Genomic DNA, 21,987 nt, shown 5'->3' on the forward strand with positions numbered 1-21,987 from the left:
CACTCTATCTATGAAAAAGATTCAGACAAAAACAGTCCTTGTTCAATGTCCGAAGTACTTTTTAAAAAACACCCACAAAAGTATTCAAAATACAAGATGCACAAAAGAGTGCGCAGTAAAGTTTGCTGCAAAAGAACCAATATTGTTCGAATTACAATAAACTTGAAATTAGACAGTGCCATAATCCCATTCTTCTTTAGGTCCATGGATAATTGCAAGGAACGTGCGGCTGTTGTACTGCTTAGTGATAAGACTTGCAAGAGTGCCGAAGTTGTTATAAGTGGCAGGGAGACTGACGATATCCTCAGGTGGATGCGTCTCATCTCCAGCGATAAACAGCATTCTAAGCTGTGCGCTCATGTCGGAGTAGTGGCTGCGAGGTAGGGTGCAGATTAAATCAGCAGATCCGAAAATAACTTCCAGTTTAAAGGTCCACCAAGCGGAGCCTGTTTTAACTCCGGCGTCAACGGACTTCAGGGGAATCCCAAGACGTGCGAGGGTCGGTACGTAAGTCAAATATTCAGCGAAGGGGTAAGCAGCAGCGGAACGACCTTCATGTTGAGTTCCTTCTGGGTAGGTTGGTATCATGATGAGGTTGGATTCCAGAGAATGAGATTGGAAAGAGCCAAATTCCTGTATAGCAAGAGCCAAAGGCAGAGGGAGTTCAATGTCCTTAGTGTAACTAGGGGCAGTAGTGTACCTGGTTGCATGTTGTCCATATGCAAGATTAATGCTACGTAGTTTTGCGTAGAGAGCCGTCATGCAAATGTCAGCAATATGCGGGACGTAAGTTGTAATCTCCGCGGTGATATCAGTAGGTCGCATGTCGCCAAGATTTTCATAGCGAACGGTAAGCACTTTGGTCATGACATCTTTGATAGAGTCACGAAAATAACGAACGTTAACGTTAAACGAACGCGCCGTAAGAGCTTTGCCTGCGCCAACTCGCCGGTAGCCGATTTCTCCTCGGTCCACAAGCTTGCGTAAATAAGTAGGATTGCCATCCAAAACTAATCGTTTTGTCAAGATGGGAACGAGCTCGTGAGCTGTGGGTTCTTGCCTTGGTGGCTGATCCGAACGACCGGAGACGACAATAGATAGGTCGATGGTAGGGTCTCCTTGGGAGGTCTCACCGGGGCCTTTCTTTCTGCCTGACGGGCCGTCGAAATCTGCATCGGAATGAAACATACCCTGTTTGGACTGCATCTCCAGGGAATCCTGTAATCAACCAGTTTGTCATAAAAAGCTATAGAATGTACTTTTAGCAATAAGAAGAAAGTTTGAGAGTAGAAGACTTACAATGCGCTTAGCAATTTGAAGTGCTGATTCTGATGAGAACTGGCCTGATGATGTCATTCGAGCCCTCTTCCATTTAACATGACATGAAGGAGGAGAAGGGGGACTAGTCAAGTACCTGTACTACACATTTAAATTTTCGAGACAGAATTTGCATAAGCACATATTTAAATAAACTTATATATGTGTATGTGTTGGACAAACAAACATGACTTAGATTGAAATATTCTCATGTCTTCATCATGCTCAGTATGACTACCATTTACATTGTCTTTGTCTAGATTTAGGCCTCATCATCTCAGGGAAACACAAAACAGATTTAGAAAACATTAAAACAAAGTTGTGAATTTTGGTTTTCTTGAAAATCTCAGATCTTTTGAAAATGGCATTCCTTTCAAGTTTTGGGTTGAAAGGACCTAAAAAGTGAGTAGTTTTGAAAGATAAATATAAAATTTAGTGAAAGACACCTTCCAAGTCTTCAAAACGAATTTTATATGCCTTAAAATAGGACTAAAGAAAGAAGTTTCACGTCAAAATTTATTGAGTCATAATCTAAGCTTTTAGAACTTGAAATGAACAAATTTTTGGTAAAAATGAACCCACTGAACTAAAATGTGTTGTGTAACTCTGATAGTCAATAGATTTAACGAACAACAAGAGTTTGGTGATATAAAGCTATGGAAAAAAGATTCTATACCAAAATCTCCCCTATGTAAAATGTTATTGAGAGCAAAAGTTAACCCTTTTTACAATTTTAGTAATTTTTATGTAACCTAAAATGACTATTTTTACCTTTGGTCATTTTTATGATAGTTTGAGTTTGTACTAACTGAATTTTTAATACTAGTTTCATTTACTTATAATGTATTTACTTAAAGCTAAATCATGCTTTCCAATTCTTAGTCAGTTTCTTGCACTTGGAACTTTGAATGGGATAGTTGCTTCAACAAACACATATTACTCTCAGGTATCAAATGTGATCCCCTATGTGACAACCACCTTTCACAAAAATCTGCCTAAAATTCGGCAACATAACATCTGTATTTGTCCATAACCAAAATCTTAAACACACCAAAATGGCAAGGGTGAGTTCACACTCTCAGTCTTATAACTTAAAATGAACATTTCACCATAACATTCAATCAAACAATTTCTTAAATAACAAAGAGAGAGAGAGACTTTGAGGACCTACCTAGATTGCCATGAGAGAGACAACGATGGTGAGGAAACCAAAGGAGTGACTGGTGTGGGAGTTGCCAACGGCGCTAAACATAGAAGAATAATTAATATACACCACAGTGAAATTAAAAGTAACGAAATTATTAATTAAAATATATTCTTTAGACAAAAAATATCCACAAGTAATGAAATTGTGTTTTAAATTGATTGATCTAGACTGGTGAGTTGAAATGATTATCAGTCCCAAATGCCACTTTAAACAGATTAAGGTTTTTCTATGAGAGAGAATAAGATACGTTGTTCTTATTTTTATTTTTTCTGTTTTAAAATTCATTCTTGGGTGCCACACCATAGAGAAAAGAAAGTTACAATCAAAAGGATCCAGGGTTCAGAAGGGGGTTAAAGAGAATGAAGATGGTGAATTGATCATTCCAAATACTCCCCTAACTGTGTTATAAGCTGATCCTGACCTTGTTAAGGAACATCAGGGAGGTATACGTACATTGACTTTATCTTATTATTCTTTTTACTATCCTTTTTGTTGTGAAGATCATATGTATGCTTACTGCTGTTATATATCAACTATTGACATTCATGTACCAGTATGCCTAAGAAAAAAGGATTACCCGGCCTGGTGAGAGCAGCTGACAAAACTAATGCACAAGTGTTACCCTGACAAGTTATTTGCAAATGCTAATTCAACTGATGATTATGATAGTTGGATTTTTAATGTTAGGATACTCTACTCTCTTGGCTCTAGCAGTTCCTAAGTTCCTACAGGGTTGATCATTGCATACACACACTCTCTTTCTCTCGGTTCTAGCAGTTCCTAAGTTTCTATAGTTCATATATGTTACGGTATAAGGTAGAGGTAATAATAAGGGTTGGAAAGTATATGAGTAGAGAGAATATTTAGTATAAGTTAATTAGAGTAAATAAATATATATTTAGGGAAATATTCAATATAAGATATTTATAATTAAGGATATATGCTAGGATAATATACGGAGAGATATTTATATTAAATATAGGGATATTTATATTAAATGCAGATGTATTCTAGGAAAATATTTAATAAGAGATGTGCGGGAAATAATTAGTATAAATAAAGTTACAGTCTAGGGTTAAAGATATATTTTTGATAATTGAGTTTTGTAAAGGAGGTTATGCTCCAGGATAATTGACAGAGGTTATGCTCCCAATTATTGAGGTTATGCTCCCAATTATTGGTTGACTGAAGGAGGTTATGCTCCCAGTTAATATTTACTTGTGTTTACCAAGATATTACCATCAATAAAAGAGATTCATCCATCATTTGTCATTCGTTTATTGTTCTATTACGTGTATGAGAGTGTGAAAAGGTTGTATTTGCCTAGTTTACGTACTCAGGTAAGTAACAACATATGTGTCAGTAAATTCACTAGAGAATTCAAATTCAATCTAACGGCAATCCAAAGTCACAACAACTATATAAGCAGTAACATATATAACATACCAAACATTTAAGAATATTAACTGTAATTTAAATCAACCAAGAATATGTTGAAAAAAAAAGAATTATTTTTTCACTAAATGAAAGAAAGAGAAAAATACCTTAGCAGAGGAAGAATATACAATTAATCTTAGCTACATCTTCAAAACTAACAGAATAAGATGAGAAAGAAATAAACAAATCCTAATAGAGGAAAAAGAAGTGAAATAGAGGGAGATTTATGATACTGGAATAAATTTTTTACTAAAATTTTACAACATGTTGGTCTGAGTTACACTGAACTTGTATTCTTCAAACAAAGTCTCAAATCTGAGCATTGAAGATGAAAACAAAAAAAGATAAAAATTTGATTAGGAGAAAACTCTACTTCATATTTTCCAACAAATAACAGTCATTGAGCAAAGTCATACTTCGTGCCAATGTCATAATCATTCAGAAAGATTTAAAGTGTGACTACCATAGCTAGATATACGTTTCCAACACGCTCATTAGTTTAAACTAAGAACTAATCTAAACATTCACATATAATATTGATTAGAGAACTTACTTTTCTTTACGGGGAGATTTTCTTTTTCAAATAAATCAGTAGAGGATGTAGATGTGGAAGTAGAAGCCTCAATATCAGAAGCACGTTTTCTTTTGATAATTTCAACCAATTGTGGATATTCATTTTCTTCAATTATTTGAGAAATAGCTTTCTCTCCATGCAATCCGTGTGATGTGTACTTATCTTCATCATCACTTAGGTCCACGATCTTCTTTTCCAATTTGAATTTTACCCCTGCATGTACAAAGAATATGTGTTAAAACTTAACATTATTTTGTTAACATTATATACTTCAGGCAAAAGCTAGGACATTGAAGAGTAGTAGATTCTGGAATACAAGTAAAAAATTGGTTGTTTTCTCGGCATTTCTTGAAAAATACAGCCTCTAGCTCTTCAAGTAATTAACTACGTATACTTTGATCAAATTCAGAGCAGATACATGTAATTTTTTTTGTATGGATAAACAAAATGAGTTACCTTCTTTGCATACTTCTGTTTGCTCTTTCTTTTGTTCTTATTGAAAGAAAACATTTTCAGGAGAAAGGAAGAAAACACAAAAGAGATTACTTGCAGTTTAAAATTAGGACCCTCAAATATTATAGATGACCAGGATTCTACAACAAATCAAGCCATGGGTTGAACATCTGAGGAAGACAACGGCAACAACGATGTGTTTGGCTTGAGGATAAGAATGTAAAATACCTTAGGCTGGAAACAGGGGTAATTTGTCTGTGTTGGGGCCAATGAATGGTCTCACCTACCATGTGGATCACTTTCTCACCGCCTTACCTTGCATTTGCAAGTGGACATCTTAGTCTATGCTTCAAAAGTAATAAATTCATTGTGTAAACTTGGATGAACTTATTAATGATATTCTTACTTCAACAACAAGATTGGATGAAGTGAGGAGTGTGTGTTGTTAAATTTTGTCTACTAATTGTTGCAAACTGTGATGATTTAGAGTATTTGAATGTAATATGGTTCAGTCTTCAATTAATCCAGTTTGAGCAAGAATTGCTTGCCTCACCACACCATTTCAATTAATTTACTAAAACATGATTTCCACCAATAGCCATTTCCTTCAATAAATCTCATGGTTCAGGGCATAAGAAATATGACTAAAGTATATCAATCAATTCAGTGTAATCATATTAAATATTTTTAAAGAAAATTATAAAATGTAAATATGTATAATAGATGTAAGAGATGAAAAAGAGAACAGAATTTCCATTTCCATACCTAATGCACCTACAGCATCCTCCTTGTTCCCTTTTTTGGGAGACTGACAAGTGCCAGTATCAACAGAGTAATGAGTATCTTCATCCCTTTGTAAAGAAACAGGCTCCCAAGTGTCATTTTCAAGCTCGTGGTCACTAACATCCTTTTCATCTTTGACAGCGAAAGAAACTCCAAGATTAGGCTCCACTTCAGTGTTCCCACAATTAGAGGGATCTTCACTCATCAAAGGCATAGTACTCTCTTCCAATTTCACATCACTGACAGGGAGTTTATTATATCTCCTCTCCAAAGATTCAAATAATGTCTCTGTCAGTTTACCATTTTCATTCTTCAACCCCTCTATGACAATCAAGGACCTAGGTTTGGTTTTGGGTTAAAATGCCATAAGATCCAAAAGACGCAATCTTTTTTTGTGGGAGAAACTACCGAAGGAAGAAAGTGCTACTACGCTGCCTCCTCCTCTGGTGCAAGTAAACTTGCTACGAAGAAATGGAATTTGAGCTACGGAAAGAGAATTTGTTTTCAGATAAAAAAAATGAAAGAATAAAGGAAATTTCATTTGAAACGTACCTGCTGTGTTTTGATGGTGCTGGTTTTGATTAGAAGCAGCAAATCTTTGTTAACCTGCAAGGAATAAGCAAGAAGATGAAGTGAAAAAGGGCGGTAACCACGTATTGAATAAAAGACTGACTACGAAAAGAAAGTGAATTTGTAGTATTTCACAAAATTGAGTATATATTTCAGAAAATTAAATATTAATTAAATACTTCTTAATTTGTGACAGGCTTCTTTTATGCTACAAAATTTGTAATTAAAAAGAATATTGGCAAGAACCCATGTTCTTCAATAAGAAGAATTTAGAAAAAAAACTCTTAAAAAAATAAAAAAAATTTCTAAAAAATTGATTTCTACATTATTTTAAAATAATTAAACTTATTTATAATAAAATTAATTATATTAACTTTTTTTATTTTAAAATAATAAAATATTATTTATTTTAAATCACTATTATTTCAAAAATATTAATTTCTAAATGTTTACAAAGATATAATCTTTATAACTTCTAAAATATCAATTTTAAAATTTTTACAAATATATAAAAATATTTGTTTCAATATCCTACTAGAAATTAATGAATTGAACTTAAAATATATATAAAAAAATCAAGTAAATTGAAAAGTAGTTTATCCAAACCCAACTAGAAAGTATACTTCAGCAACAAGTTTAACTAAATTAATCGAATTATTGATTTATTTAACTATATGTTCCACTTTTTTAGCTAAACTAATTTATTTTCCAGAAACTAAAATAATTTTATTATCTAAACTACATTCTTATTATATAAAAGATGGATAAGAGAATTCATCATTTTATTTATTATCTTAAATTCATATATAAATTAGTTTTTAACTCAAATTTACATATGATTTGATTTATTAATAATGAATAGCCACCAATATTTTATAGATTAATTCTATAATAATAAACTAAGAAAAATGTTAACATTTTAAAACGGGGGAAAAACAAATCATTACTGAAACTTCAAATTTTCTTAAATAAGAAAACAGAAAGTGCTGTCATTTTTCGTGTAATATATCTATGCATTCTTGAAACAAATCTGACAACTTATATTTATTAAGTAAGCAACAATTAAAAATTCAACTAAACGGATTTGAATAATTATCCACCTACTTCAGGAGTAACCTGTTTAAAAAACAGAAAATTCAGCATGATGATTGTATCACAAAAACACATGAACACAACATATACTAGAGAAACATTATAATGCTTCAAAATAGCTATATACATGTCTTAAACATTTCCAAGTTCTATAAATTTACATTCCCCTTGTATGATTGAAATTTTTAAATACTCCCCACAAAAAATTCCAGAGCATCCCTGTAATCTATGTTTAGTGACATGTTCTCATTCATCATTTTACATAGGAAAACATCTCACTGTATCTATGAAAAGGAGCATGAAAAGGATTCAGACAAAAACATTCCTTGTTCAATGTCCAAAATACAGTCGTATTCCCACACCTTTACCAGATGTACTGGTAAAGGTGTTCTTGAAATCCAATGGCAGTAGTAAGTATATCTTGATGCCCTGAGGGATGAAACATACCCTGTTTGGACTGCATCTCCAGGGAATCCTGTAATCAACAAGTTTATCATAAATAACTATAGAATGTACTTTTAGCAATAAGAAGAAAGTTTAAGAGTAGAAGACTTACAATGCGCTTAGCAATTTGAAGTGCTGATTCTGATGTGAATTGGCCTGATGATGTCATTCGAGCCCTCTTCCATTTAACATGACGTGAAGGAGGAGAAGGGGGACTAGTGTTTGTCCGAGGCTCAATATCACATTCTGATGTATGCTCTTCCCTTAATTTGATCTTTTCAGCCATCAATTTCTCCTCCAATACCTGATAACCCCCTCGAGAAAACCGGTGAGGAGTATCGTTCTTCGTTTGGACTTCTTGAGGTTTTTTTCTCTTTTTCTGTATTCAGTTATACACCATTAGAGTTAATACTATTAACTAATTGGCTACAATTACATGTAACAAAATAATAAATTTGAATTTACCTCCCAAGATGCAGTAGACCGAATCTGTACAAACTGCCTCCATGTATCCTCATTGATACCATACATATTGCATGGAGTCATTCCTCGGTTAATTTTGTCCTCATTCAAAGCCCATCGCGTAGTGAGGTAGGTTTTAAAGTGTCTCCACATGCTTGCAATTGAAGATAATGTCTTCCCCCTGACAGCTTCAGATGGTACTATATCAAAGTGTGCCTACAGACATAAATCAATTCCTATTGAATATACTAAATAAGAATAAATGCTTATATAGTACCAACAACTTAAATCAAGATTGCTTACCAAAATATCCTCCCAAAGCAATTTCTTTGTTGATTCATTCACCTGATCCCATGAAGGATGCAAAATCGACACCTTCTCACGTGCCAATGCACCTAAATAGCTAGTGAATGTCACCCGGTTCGGACCTGATGGCCTCCCTGTAGCTGCATCAATGTAGACTTGAAGCCTCTTTTCATTGATGCGTCTTGTCAAGGTCCTCAAACGTGTGCTGCCTCTAAGCTTCTTAACTAAAACCTTTGTAGCATTGTGAAAAGAAGCTGGTGGGCTAGTCAAGTACCTGTACTATGCATTTAAATTTTCGAGACAGAATTCGCATAAGTACATATTTAAATAAACTTATATGCGTATGTGTTGTACAAACAAACATGACTTAGATTGAAATATTCTCTAACATGTCTTCATCATGCTCAGTATGACTACCATTTACATTGTCTTCGTCTAGATTTAGGCCTCATCATCTCAGGGAAACTCAAAACAGATTTAGAAAACATTAAAACAAGTATTTTGGTTTTCTTGAAAATTCAAATCCTTTGAAAATGGCATTCCTTTCAAGTTTTGGGTTGAAAGGACCTAAAAAGTGAGTAGTTTTGAAAGATAAATCTAAAATTTAGTAAAACAAACCTTCCTAGTCTTCAGACCGAATTTTATATGCCTAAAAATAGGATTCAAGAAAGAATTTTCACGTCAAAATTTATTGAGTCATAATCTAAGCTTTTAGATCTTGAAATGAATTAATTTTTGGTAAAAATGAACCCACTAATATAAAATGTGTTGTGCAACTCTGATGGTCAATAGATTTAACGAACAACTAGAGTTTCGTGATATAAAGCTAAGGAAAGAAGATTCTATACCAAAATCTCCCCTATTTAAAATGTTATCGAGAGCAAAAGTTAACCCGTTTTACAATTTTAGTAATTTTTATGTAATCTAAAATGACTATTTTTACCTTGGGTCTTTTTTACGATAGTTTGAGTTTGAACTAACTGAATTTTTAATACTAGTTTCATTTACTTATAATGTATTTACTTAAAGCTAAATCACGCTTTCCAATTCTTAGTCAGTTGCTTGCACTTGGAACTTTGAATGGAATAGTTGCTTCAACAAACACGTATTACTCTCAGGATCAAATGTGATCCCCTATGTGACAACCACCTTTCACAAAAATCTGCCTAATATTCGGAAACATAACATCTGTATTTGTCCATAACCAAAATCTTAAACACACCAAAATGGCAAGGGTGAGTTCACACTCTCAGTCTTATAATTTAAAATGAACATTTCACCATAACATTCAATCAAACAATTTCTTAAATAACAAAGAGAGAGAGAGACTTTGAGGACCTACCTAGATTGCCATGAGAGAGACAACGATGGTGAGGAAAGCAAAGGAGTGCCTGGTGTGGGAGTTGCCATCGGCGCTAAACATAGAAGAATAATTAATATACACCATAGTGAAATTAAAAGTAACGAAATTATTAATTAAAATATGTTCTTCAGACACAAAATATCCACAAGTAATGAAATTGTGTTTTAAATTGATTGATCTAGACTGGTGAGTTGAAATGATTATCAGTCCCAAATGCCACTTTAAACAGATTAAGGTTTTTCTATGAGAGAGAATAAGATACGTTGTTCTTATTTTTAGTTTTTCTTTTTTAAAATTCATTCTTGGGTGCCACACCATAGAGAAAAGAAAGTTACAATCAAAAGGATCCAGGGTTCAGAAGGGGGTTAAAGAGAATGAAGATGGTGAATTGATCGTTCCAAATACTCCCCTAACTGTGTTGAAAGCTGATCCTGACCTTGTTAAGGAACATCAGGGAGGTATACATACATTGACTTTATCTTATTATTCTTTTTACTTGTATTTTACTATCCTTTTTGTTTTGAAGATCATATGTATGCTTACTGCTGTTATATATCAACTATTGACATTCATGTACCAGTCTGCCTTGGAAAAAAGGATTACCCGGCATGGTGAGAGCAGCTGACAAAACTAATGCACAAGTGTTACCCTGACAAGTTATTTGCAAATGCTAATTCAACTGATGATTATGATAGTTGGATTTTTAATGTTAGGATACTCTACTCTCTTGGCTCTAGCAGTTCCTAAGTTCCTACAGGGTTGATCATTGCATACACACACTCACTTTCTCTCCGTTCTAGCAGTTCCTAAGTTTCTATAGTTGATATATGTGTTAGTAAATTCACTAGAGAATTCAAATTCAATCTAACGGCAATCCAAAGTCACAACAACTATATAAGCAGTAACATATATAACATGCCAAACATTTACCAATGTTAACTGTAATTTAAATCAACCAAGAATATGCTGAGAAAATAAAGAATTATATTTGCACGAAATGAAAGAAAGAGAAAAATACCTTAGCAGAGAAAAAATATACAATTAATCTTACCTACATCTTCAAACACTAACACAATAAGATGAGAAAGAAATAAACAAATCCTAATAGAGGAAAAAGAAGTGAAATAGAGGGAGATTTAGGATAATGGAATAAAATTTTTACTAAAATTTTACAACATGTTGGTCTGAGTTACACTGAACTTGTATTCTTCAAACAATGTCTCAAATCTGAGCTTTGAAGATGAAAACAAAAAAAGATAAAAATTTGATTAGGAGAGAACTCTACTCAGATTTTCCAACAAACAACAGTCATTGAGCAAAGTCATACTTCGTGCCAATGTCATAATCATTCAGAAAGATTTAAAGTGTGACTACCATAGCTAGATATACAATTCCAACACGCTCATATGTTTAAACTAAGAACTAATCTAAACCTTCACATATAATATTGATTAGAGAACTTACTTTTCTTTACGGGGAGATTTGCATTTTCAAATAAATCAGCAGAGGATGTAGATGTGGAAGTAGAAGCCTGAATATCAGAAGCACGTTTTCTTTTGATAATTTCAACCCATTGTGGATATTCATTTTCTTCAATTATTTGAGAAATAGCTTTCTCTCCATGCAATCCTTGTGATGTGTACTTATCATCATCATCTTCATCATCACTTAGGTCCACGATCTCCTTTTCCAATTTGAATGTTACCCCTGCATGTACAAAAAATATGTGTTAAAACTTAACATTATTTTGTTAACATTATACACTTCAGGCTAAAGCTAGGAGAATGAAGAGTAGTAGATTCTGGAATACAAGTAAAAAATTGGTTGTTGTCTCAGCATTTCTTGAAAAATACAGCCTCCAGCTCTTCAAGTAATTAACTACGTATACTTTGATCAAATTCAGAGCAGATACATGTAAATTTTTTTTGTATGGATAAACAAAATGAGTTACCTTCTTTGCATACTTATGTTTGCTCTTTCTTTTGTTCGTATTGAAAGAAAACATTTTCAGGAGAAAGGAAGAAACCACAAAAGAGATGACTTGCAGTTTAAAATTAGGACCCTCAAATATTATAGATGACCAGGATTCTACAACAAAATCAAGCCATGGGTTGAACATCTGAGGAAGACAACGGCAACAATGATGTGTTTGGCTTGAGGATAAGAATGTAAAATACCTTAGGCTGGAAACAGGGGTAATTTGTCTGTGTGGGGGTCCAATGAATGGTCTGACCTACCATGAGGACCACTTGCTAACTGCCTTACATTGCATTTGCAAGTGGACATCTTAGTCTATACTAAAGTAATAAATTCAGTGTGTAAACTTGGATGACTTATTAATGATATTCTTACTTCAACAACAAGATTGAATGAAGTGAGGAGTGTGTGTTCTTAAATTTTGTCTACTAATAGTTGCAAACTGTTTTGAGTACTTTAATGTAATCTGGTTCAGTCTTTAATTAATCTAGTTTGAGCAAGAATTGCTTGCCTCACCACACCATTTCAATTAATTTACTAAAACATGATTTCCACCAATAGCCATTTCCTTCTTTCAATAAATCTCATGGTTCAGGGCATAAAGAAATATGACTAAAGTATATTAATCAATTCAGTGTAATCCAATTAAATATTTTTAAAGGAAATTATAAAATGTAAATATGTAAAATAGATGTAAGAGATGAAAAAGAGAACAGAATTTCCATTTTCATACCTAATGCACCTACAGCATCCTCCTTGTTCCCTTTTTTGGGAGACTGACAAGTGCCAGTATCAACAGAATAATGAGTATCTTCATCCCTTTGTAAATAAATAGGCTCTCCAGTGTCATTTTCAAGCTCGTGGTCACTAACATCCTTTTCATCTTTGACAGCGAAAGAAGCTCCAAGACTGGGCTCCACTTCAGTGTTCCCACAATTAGAGGGATCTTCACTCATCAAAGGCATAGTACTCTCTTCCAACTTCACATCACTGACACGGAGTTTCTTATATCTCCTCTCCAAAGATTCAAATAATGTCTCTGTCAGTTTACCATTTTCATTCTTCAACCCCTCTATGACAGTCAAATTCTTCTTAACTGCTTCCTCCAATTCAATGTTCTTCATGATAAGGACATCAAGAGCATTCTTGTCCCCAACCTTCTCCCCCTTCAACACACGGATCTTGTCCCTTAGTTCATTCATAGATTTGACATCATCTAGCATTTTCTTCCTGAACTCCTTCAGCTCGTACACTTCACGTTGTAAAGCAACGTTCTTTTTCCTTAACTCCTCAATAGCATGTTTTTCAACCAAGCCACCTGTTTTCACTTCCTTCAACAATTGCTCATAATTATTCTGGGCTCTCTTCCCCTTTTTATATTGCTCCTCTCTGATTTTCAGTCTCTCTTCGACTTCAATTCTCTCGAGCCTCTCCAGCTCAATCTTCTCCCTGAGTGGCCCAATTTCCGCCCTAAGTTTTGCTTCCCTCTTTACCAACTCTTGCTCAATTTTATCAAAATCCTCAGTTTTATACGCAGTACGAAGCACAGTAACTAGGTCGGATATGCTCATTTCACCGTATTCTTTTTTATTGGCGGTCGGAATGGACCTAGGCAAGGACCTAGGTTTGGTTTTGGGTTGAAATGCCATGAGAGATCCAAAAGACGCAACTTTTTTTTGTGGGGGAAACTACCGAAGGAAGAAAGTGCTACTACGCTACCTCCTCCGGTGCAAGTAAACTTGCTACGAAGAAATGGAATTTGAGCTACGGAAAGAGAATTTGTTTTCAGATAAAAAAATGAAAGAATAAAGGAAATGTCATTTGAAACGTACCTGCTGTGTTTTGATGGTGCTGGTTTTGATTAGAAACAGCAAATCTTTGTTAGCCTGCAAGGAATAAGCAAGAAGATGAAGTGAAAAAGGGCGGTAACCACGTATTGAATAAAAGACTGACTACGAAAAGAAAATGAATTTGTAGTATTTCACAAACTTGAGTATATATTTCACAAAATTAAGTATTAATTAAATACTTCTTAATTTGTGACAGGCTTCTTCTATCCTACAAAATTTTTAATTAAAAAAAAATATTGGCAAGAATCCATGTTCTTCAATAAGAAGATTTGAGGAAAAAAAAAACTCTTAAAAAAATTTAAAAAATTCTAAAAAATTGATTTCTACATATATATATATATATATATATATATATATATATATATATATATATATATTTATTTTAAAATAGTAAAACTTATTTATAATAAAATTATTTATTAATTTTTTAAAATTTTAAAATAATCAAATCTTATTTATTTTAAATCACTATTGTTTATAAAATATCAATTTCTAAATGTTTACAAAGATATAATCATCATAACTTCTAAAATATCAATTTTAAAATTTTTACAAATATATAAAAAGATTTGTTTCAATATCTAGATATTAATGAATTGAACTTAAAATATATAAAAAAAATCAAGTAAATTGAAAAATAGTTTATCCAAACCCAACTAGAAAATAAACTTCAGCAACAAGTTTAACTGAATTAATCGAATTATTGATTTTGTTAACTATATGTTCCAGTTTTTTAGCTAAACTAGTTTATTTTCCACAAACTAAAATAATTTTATTATTTAAACTACATTCTTATTATATAAAAGATGGATAAGAGAATTTATCATTTTATTTATTATCTTAATTTCACGTATGAATTATTTTTTAACTCAAATTTACATATGATTTCATTTATTAATAATGAATAGCCACCATTATTTAATAGATTAATTCTACAATAATAAACTAAGAAAACTTTTAACATTTTGAAATAGGAAAAAAACAATCATTACTGAAACTTCAATTTTTCTTAAATAAGAGTATAAAAAGCGCTGTCATTTTTCGTGTAATATATCTATGCATTCTTAATATTGAAACAAATCTGACAACTTATATTTATTAAGTAAGCAACAATTGAAAATTAAACTAAACGGATTTGAATAATTATCCACCTACTTCAGGAGTAAGCTGCCTATAAAACAGAAAATTCAGCACAATGATTGTATCACAAAAACACATGAACACAACATATACTAAAGAAACATTATAATTCTTCAAAACAGCTATACATGTCTTAAACATTTCCAAGTTCTATAAATTTACATTCCCCTTGCATGATTGAAATTTTCAAATACTTCCCCCATAAAAAATTCCAAAGCATCCCTATAATCTATGTTTATTGACATGTTCTCATTCATCATTTTAAATAGGAAAACATCTCACTGTATCTATGAAAAGGAGCATGAAAAAGATTGAGACAAAAACATTCCTTGTTCAATGTCCAAAATACTGTCGTATTCCCACACCTTTACCAGCTCCACGAACACAACCAGGATGTTCTGGACGTCCAATAGCAATAGCAAGTATATCTTGACGCCCGGAGGGATGAAACATACCCTGTTTGGACTGCATCTCCAGGGAATCCTGTAATCGACCAGTTTGTCATAAATAACTATAGAATGTACTTTTAGCAATAAGAAGAAAGTTTAAGAGTAGAAGACTTACAATGCGCTTAGCAATTTGAAGTGCTGATTCTGATGTGAATTGGCCTGATGATGTCATTCGAGCCCTCTTCCATTTAACATGACGTGAAGGAGGAGAAGGGGGACTAGTGTTTGTCCGAGGCTCAATATCACATTCTAATGTCTGCTCTTCCCTTAATTTGATCTTTTCAGCCATTAATTTCTCCTCCAATACCTGATAACCCCCTCGAGATAACCGGTGAGGAGTATCGTTCTTCTTTTGGAATTCTTGAGCTTTTTTTCTCTTTTTCTGTATTCAATTATACACCATTATAGTTAATACTAATAACTAATTGCTACAATTACATTTAACAAAATAATAAATTTGAATTTACCTCCCAAGATGCAGTAGACCGAATCTCTACAAACTGCTTCCATGTATCCTCATTGATACCATACATACTGCATGGAGTCATTCCTTGGTTAATTTTGTCCTCATTCAAAGCCCATCGCGTGGTGAGATGGGTTTTAAAGTGTCTCCACAGGTTTGCAATTGAAGATAATGTCTTTCCCCTGACAGCTTCAGATGGTACTATCTCAAAGTGTGCCTACATATATAAATCAATTCCTATTTAATATACTAAATAAGAATAAATGCATATAGAGTATAAACAACTTAAATCAAGATTGCTTACCAAAATATCCTCCCAAAGCAACTTCTTTGTTGATTCCTTCACCTGATCCCATGAAGGATGCAAAATCGATACCTTCTCACGTGCCAATGCACCTAAATAGCTAGTAAATGTCTCACGGTTCGGACCTGATGGCCTCCCTGTAGCTTCATCAATGTAGACTTGAAGCCTCTTTTCACCGATGCGTCTTGTCAAGGTCCTCAAACGTGTGCTGCCTCTAACCTTCTTAGCTAAAACCTTAGTAGCACTGTGAGAAGAAGCAGGTGGGCTAGTCAAGTACTTGTACTACGCATGTAAATTTTCGTGACACGAATTCGTATAATACAGTTAAGTACATATTTAAATGAAACATATATGTGTTGGACAAACAAACATGACTTAAATTGAAATATTCTCTAACATGTCTTCATCATGCTCAGCATGACTACCTTTTACATTGTCTTCGTCTAGATTTAGGCCTCATCATTTCAGGGAAACTCAACAGATTTAGAAAACATTAAAACAAAGTTGTGAATTTTGGTTTTCTTGAAAATCTCAAATCTTTTGAAAATGCCATTCCTTTCAAGTTTTGGGTTGAATGGACCTAAAAAGTGAGTAGTTTTGAAAGATAAATCTAAAATTTAGTGAAACAAACCTTCCAAGTCTTCAATCTGAATTTTATATGCCAAAAAATAGGACTAAAGAAAGTAGTTTCACGTCAAAATTTATTGAGTAATAATCTAAGCTTAGATCTTGAAATGAACTAATTTTTGGTAAAAATGAACGCACTAATCTAAAATGTGTTGTGTAACTCTGATGGTCAATAGATTTAACGAACAACTAGAGTTTGGTGATATAAAGCTATGGAAAAAAGATTCTATACCAAAATCTACCCTATGTAAAATGTTATCTAAAGCTACAGTTAACCCTTTTTACAATTTTAGAAATTTTTATGTAACCTAAAATGACTATTTTTACCTTAGGTCTTTTTTACGATAGTTTGAGTTTGAACTAACTGAGTTTTTAATACTAGTTTCATTTACTTATAATGTATTTACTTAAAGCTAAATCATGCTTTCCAATTCTTAGTCAGTTGCTTGCACTTGGAACTTTGAATGGGATAGTTGCTTCAACAAACAAACACATATTACTCTCAGAGATCAAATGTGATCCCCTATGTGACAACCACCTTTCACAAAAATCTGCCTAAAATTCAGTAACATAACATCTGTATTTGCCATAACCAAAATCTTAAAACACACCAAAATGCAAGGGTGAGTTCACACTCTCAGTCTTATAATTTAAAATGAACATTTCACCATAACATTCAATCAAACAATTTCTTAAATAACAGAGAGAGAGAGAGTTTGAGGATCTACCTAGATTGGCATGAGAGAGACAATGATGGTGAGGAAACCAAAGGATTGCCTGGTGTGGGAGTTGCCAACAGCGCTAAACATCAAAGAATAATTAATATAAACCATAGTGAAATTAAAAGTAACGAAATTATTAATTAAAATATCTTCTTTAGACACAAGATATCCATCCACAAGTAACAAAATTGTGTTTTCAATTGATTGATCTAGACTGGTGAGTTGAAATGATTATAAGTGTCAAATGCCACTTTAAACAGATTATGGTTTTTTTATGAGAGAGAATAAGATACGTTGTTCTTTTTTAAAATTCATTCTTGGGAGCCACACCATAGAGAAAAGAAAGTTACAATCAAAATGATCCAGGGTTCAGAAGGGGGTTAAAGAGAGTGAAGATGGTGAATTGATCATTCCAAATACTCCCCTACGTGTGTTGAAAGCTGATCCTGACCTTGTTGAGGAACATCAGGGAGGTATACATGCATTGACTTTATCTTATTATCCTTTTTACTTGTATTTTATTATCCTTTTTGTTGTGAAGATCATATGCTTACTGCTGTTATAAATTAACTTTTGACATTCATATACCAGTATGCCTCAGAAAAAAGGATTACCAGGTATGGTGACAGCAGCTGACAAAACTAATGCGCAAGTGTTACCCTGACAAGTTATTTGCAAATGCCAAATCAACTGATGATTATGATAGTTGGATTTTTAATGTTAGGATACTCTACTCTCTTGGCTCTAGCAGTTCCTAAGTTCCTACAGGATTGGTCATTGCATACACACACACACACTCTCTTTCTCTCGGTTCTAGTAGTTCCTAAGTTTCTATAGTTGATAGATGTGTTAGTAAATTCACTAGAGAAATCAAATTCAATCTAACGGCCAATCCAAAGTCACAACAACTATATAAGCAGTAACATATATAACATGCCAAACATTTAAGAATATTAACTGTAATTTAAATCAACCAAGAATATGTTGAGAAAAAAAAGAATTATATTTGCACTAAATGAAAGAAAGAGAAAAATACCTTAGCAGAGGAAGAATATATAATTAATTTTACCTACAGCTTCAAACACTAACAGAATAAGATGAGAAAGAAATAAACAAATGCTAATAGAGGAAAAAGAAGTGAAATAGAGGGAGATTTAGGATAATGAAATAAATTTTTTACTAAAATTTTACATATTGGTCTGAGTTACATTGAACTTGTATCCTTCAAACAAAGTCTCAAATCTGAGCTTTGAAGATGAAAACAAAAAAAGATAAAAATTTGATTAGGAGAGAACTCTCCACTTCAGATTTTCCAACAAATAACAGTCATTGAGCAAAGTCATACTACGTGCCTGTGTCATAATCATTCAGAAAGATTTAAAGTGTGACTACCATAGCTAGATATACAATTCCTACACGCTGATATGTTTAAACTAAGAACTAATCTAAACTTTTCAAATAATATTGATTAGAGAACTTACTTCTCTTTGCAGGGAGATTTGGATGTTCATTTTCTTCAATTATTTGAGAAGTAGCTTTCTCTCCCTGCCATCCTTGTGATGTGTACTTATCATCATCATCTTCATCATCACTTACGTCCACGATCTCCTTTTCTAATTTGAATTTTACCCCTGCATGTACAAAGAATATGTGTTAAAAGTTAACAGTATTTTGTTAACATTATATACTTCTGGCAAATGTTAGGAGAATGAAGAGTAGTAGATTCTGAAATACAAGTAAAAAATTGGTTGTTGTCTCAGCATTTCTTGAAAAATACAGCCTCCGGCTCTTCAAGTAATTAACTACGTATACTTTGATCAAATTCAGAGCAGATACATGTATTTTTTTTATATGGATAAACAAAATGAGTTACCTTCTTTGCATGCTTCTGTTTGCTATTTCTTTTGTTCTTATTGAAAGAAAAGATTATCAGGAGAAAGGAAGAAGAAGAGATGACTTGAAGTTTAAAAGTAGGACCCTCAAATATTATAGATGACCAGGATTCTACAACAAATCAAGCCATGGGTTGAACATCTGAGGAAGATAACGGGAAGAATGCTGTGTTTGGCTTGAGGATAAGAACGTAAAATACCTTATGCTGGAAACAGGGGTAATTGACTGTGTGGGGGTCCAATGAATGGTCTGACCTACCATGTGGACCACTTGCTAACTGCCTTACATTGCATTTGCAAGTGGACGTCTTAGTCTATGCTTCAAAAGTAATAAACTCATTGTGTAAACTTGGATGAACTTATTAATGATATTCTTACTTCAACAACAAGATTGAATGAAGTGAGGAGTGTGTGTTCTTAAATTTTGTCTACTAATAGTTGCAAACTGTTTTGAGTATTTTAATGTAATCTGGTTCAGTCTTCAATTAATACAGTTTGAGCAAGAATTGCTTGCTTCACCACACCATTTCAATTAATTTACTAAACCATGGTTTCCGCCAATAGCCATTTCCTTCTCTCAATAAATCTCATGGTTCAGCGTATAAAGAAATATGACTGAGGTATATTAATCAATTCAGTGTAATCCAATTAAATATTTTTAAAGGAAATTATAAAAATGTAAATCTGTATTATAGATGTAAGAGATGAAAAGGAGAACAGAATTTTCATTTCCATACCTGCACCTACAGCATCCTCCTTGTTTCCTTTTTTGGGAGACTGACAAGTGCCAGTATCAACAGAGTAATGAGTATCTTCATCCCTTTGTACAGGAACAGGCTCCCCAGCGTCATTTTCAAGCTCGTGGTCACTAACATTCTTTTCATCTTTGACAGCGAAAGAAACTCCAAGATTAGGCTCCACTTCAGTGTTCCCATAATCAGAGGCATCTTCACTCATCAAAGGCATAGTACTCTCTTCCAACTTCACATCACTGACACGGAGTCTACTATATCTCTTCTCCAAATATTCAAATAATGTCTTAAGTTCGTGCTTCTCGTCTGTCAGTTTACCATTTTCATTCTTCAACCCCTCTATGACAGTCAAATTCTTCTTAACTGCTTCCTCCAATTCAATGTTCTTCATGATAAGGACAGCAAGAGCATTTTTGTCCCCAACCTTCTCCTCTTTCAACACACGGATCTTATCCTTTATTTCATCCATGGATTGGACATCATCTAGCATTTTTTTCCTGGACTCCTTCAGCTCATAAACTTCACTTTCTAAAGCAACGTTCTTTTTCCTTAACTCCTCAATAGCATGTTTTTCAACCAAGCCACCTGTTTTCACTTCCTTCAACAACTGCTCATAATTATCCTGGGCTCTCTTCCCCTTTTCACATTGCTCCTCTCTGATTTTCAGTCTCTCTTCGACTTCAATTCTCTCTAGCCTCTCCAGCTCAACCTTCTCCCTGAGTGGCCCAATTTCCGCCCTAAGTTTTGCTTCCCTCTTTACCAACTCTTGCTCAATTTTATCAAAATCCTCAGTTTTATACGCAGTACGCAGCACAGTAACTAGGTCCGATATACTCATTTCACCGTATTCTTTTTCATTGGCGATCGGGATGGACCTGCGCAAGGACCCAGGTTCGGTTTTGGGTTCAAATGTCATAAGAGATCCAAAAAATGCAAGCTTTTTTTGTGGAGATACTAGCGAAGTAAGAAGGTGCTGCTACAGCTACCTCTGATGCAAGTAAACTTGCTAAGTAGAAATGGAATTTGAGCTACGGAAAGAGAAATTGTTTTCAGATAAAAAAAAATGAAAGAATAAAGGAAATGGAATTTGAGCTACGGAAAGAGTACCTGCTGTGTTTTGATAGTGCTGGTTTTGATTAGAAACAGCAAATCTTTGTTAGCCTGCAAGGAATAGGCAAGAAGATGATGAAGTGAAAAAGGGCGGGAACGACTATTGAATAAAAGACCGAATACGAAAAGAACGATTTCATCAGGTGAATTTGTAGTATGTGACAAGTGTAAATTTCACAAAATTAAATATTATTAAATACTTTTTATTTTGTGGCAGGCTTTTTCTATCCTGCAATAATTATAATTTAAAAAAAATAAATTATCGGCGTTTTCGTTTATTTACTCTTTTCTATTCTCCTATGATTATAATTAAAAAATTATTGACATTCATTGTTTTTATTTTCTTTTTAATTTACTCATAAATGAGTTACTCTGTGTGGAAATAATAAATCTGTTTAGTAAACTATCGTCATTAGAGGATGGGAGAAGTATTTCTTTTAAGCTATCTTATTAAAGAACAATTTTACATAACGAGTAAATTATTTGATATAAGAGAGACATGGAAAGCTAACATATTTTTGATTGAATTTATATTGATTAAATATTTGATGTAACGTCTGATTTTTAATACCTGATAAAATAAAATATTATAAGATTAATAATATAATTATTTTAAAAAATAAATAACTATAATAATAAATAATTAAGCATAACTTATAATTTTTGAATATTTTTATATCAAATAACTACTAG

The 21,987-nt window shown here is 33.1% G+C and overlaps 3 protein-coding genes across 7 annotated transcripts; all 3 read right to left on the minus strand.

Moving 5' to 3' along the window:
• Positions 1-38: 38 nt before the first annotated feature.
• On the minus strand, positions 39-6,448 carry LOC128193370 (uncharacterized). 3 transcript variants are annotated; one of them, XM_052880392.1, is made up of 6 exons: positions 6,324-6,448; positions 5,754-6,228; positions 4,515-4,748; positions 2,489-2,561; positions 1,300-1,414; positions 39-1,218 (listed from the first exon to the last, which is right to left on the minus strand). In XM_052880392.1, exons 2-6 carry the CDS (start codon positions 5,983-5,985, stop codon positions 169-171), a joined length of 1,704 nt encoding a protein of 567 aa, XP_052736352.1. In that variant the 5' UTR covers positions 5,986-6,228; positions 6,324-6,448; the 3' UTR covers positions 39-168. The 3 variants fall into 3 exon arrangements, with proteins under 3 accessions (XP_052736352.1, XP_052736351.1, XP_052736350.1); XM_052880391.1 differs by having other exon boundaries at positions 5,754-6,254; positions 6,324-6,447; XM_052880390.1 differs by having other exon boundaries at positions 5,754-6,232; positions 6,324-6,439.
• Positions 6,449-7,520: 1,072 nt separating this feature from the next.
• On the minus strand, positions 7,521-13,933 carry LOC108338714 (uncharacterized). Of its 3 annotated transcripts, none has more exons than XM_052880393.1 (8): positions 13,818-13,933; positions 12,719-13,727; positions 11,473-11,715; positions 9,988-10,060; positions 8,643-8,919; positions 8,343-8,555; positions 7,990-8,256; positions 7,521-7,908 (listed from the first exon to the last, which is right to left on the minus strand). In XM_052880393.1, exons 2-8 carry the CDS (start codon positions 13,632-13,634, stop codon positions 7,798-7,800), a joined length of 2,100 nt encoding a protein of 699 aa, XP_052736353.1. In that variant the 5' UTR covers positions 13,635-13,727; positions 13,818-13,933; the 3' UTR covers positions 7,521-7,797. The 3 variants fall into 3 exon arrangements, with proteins under 3 accessions (XP_052736353.1, XP_052736354.1, XP_017431257.1); XM_052880394.1 differs by having other exon boundaries at positions 12,719-13,723; positions 13,818-13,932; XM_017575768.2 differs by having other exon boundaries at positions 12,719-13,749; positions 13,818-13,932.
• A 1,141-nt stretch (positions 13,934-15,074) lies between these two features.
• Positions 15,075-21,380, minus strand: LOC108336447 (uncharacterized). The gene is made up of 8 exons (XM_017572902.2): positions 21,292-21,380; positions 20,170-21,212; positions 19,022-19,171; positions 17,547-17,619; positions 16,192-16,435; positions 15,892-16,104; positions 15,540-15,806; positions 15,075-15,458 (listed from the first exon to the last, which is right to left on the minus strand). Exons 2-8 carry the CDS (start codon positions 21,098-21,100, stop codon positions 15,309-15,311), a joined length of 2,028 nt encoding a protein of 675 aa, XP_017428391.1. The 5' UTR covers positions 21,101-21,212; positions 21,292-21,380; the 3' UTR covers positions 15,075-15,308.
• Positions 21,381-21,987: the final 607 nt, after the last annotated feature.

This window comes from Vigna angularis, chromosome 7 (assembly GCF_016808095.1).
Source record: "Vigna angularis cultivar LongXiaoDou No.4 chromosome 7, ASM1680809v1, whole genome shotgun sequence".
Taxonomy (NCBI): domain Eukaryota; kingdom Viridiplantae; phylum Streptophyta; class Magnoliopsida; order Fabales; family Fabaceae; genus Vigna; species Vigna angularis.

Bases quoted from the DNA above. Each gene is read 5' to 3' on its own strand.
- LOC108338714 (XM_052880393.1), bottom strand. From the start codon at position 13,634: ATGGCATTTCAACCCAAAACCAAACCTAGGTCCTTGCCTAGGTCCATT. The intron at 11,716-12,718 runs GTATGAAAATGG...TTGTACATGCAG, and splicing joins GGATGCTGTAGGTGCATTAG to GGGTAACATTCAAATTGGAA. The intron at 8,920-9,987 runs GTAGGTCCTCAA...TGCATAGTACAG, and splicing joins TCTCTCTCATGGCAATCTAG to GTACTTGACTAGCCCACCAG.
- LOC108336447 (XM_017572902.2), bottom strand. From the start codon at position 21,100: ATGACATTTGAACCCAAAACCGAACCTGGGTCCTTGCGCAGGTCCATC. The intron at 16,436-17,546 runs GTAGATCCTCAA...TTCTTCTCACAG, and splicing joins TCTCTCTCATGCCAATCTAG to TGCTACTAAGGTTTTAGCTA. The intron at 16,105-16,191 runs GTAAGCAATCTT...TTATATATGTAG, and splicing joins TGCTTTGGGAGGATATTTTG to GCACACTTTGAGATAGTACC.
- LOC128193370 (XM_052880392.1), bottom strand. From the start codon at position 5,985: ATGCCTTTGATGAGTGAAGATCCCTCTAATTGTGGGAACACTGAAGTG. The intron at 1,415-2,488 runs GTAGGTCCTCAA...TGTGTAGTACAG, and splicing joins TCTCTCTCATGGCAATCTAG to GTACTTGACTAGTCCCCCTT. The intron at 1,219-1,299 runs GTAAGTCTTCTA...GGTTGATTACAG, and splicing joins TTCAAATTGCTAAGCGCATT to GATTCCCTGGAGATGCAGTC.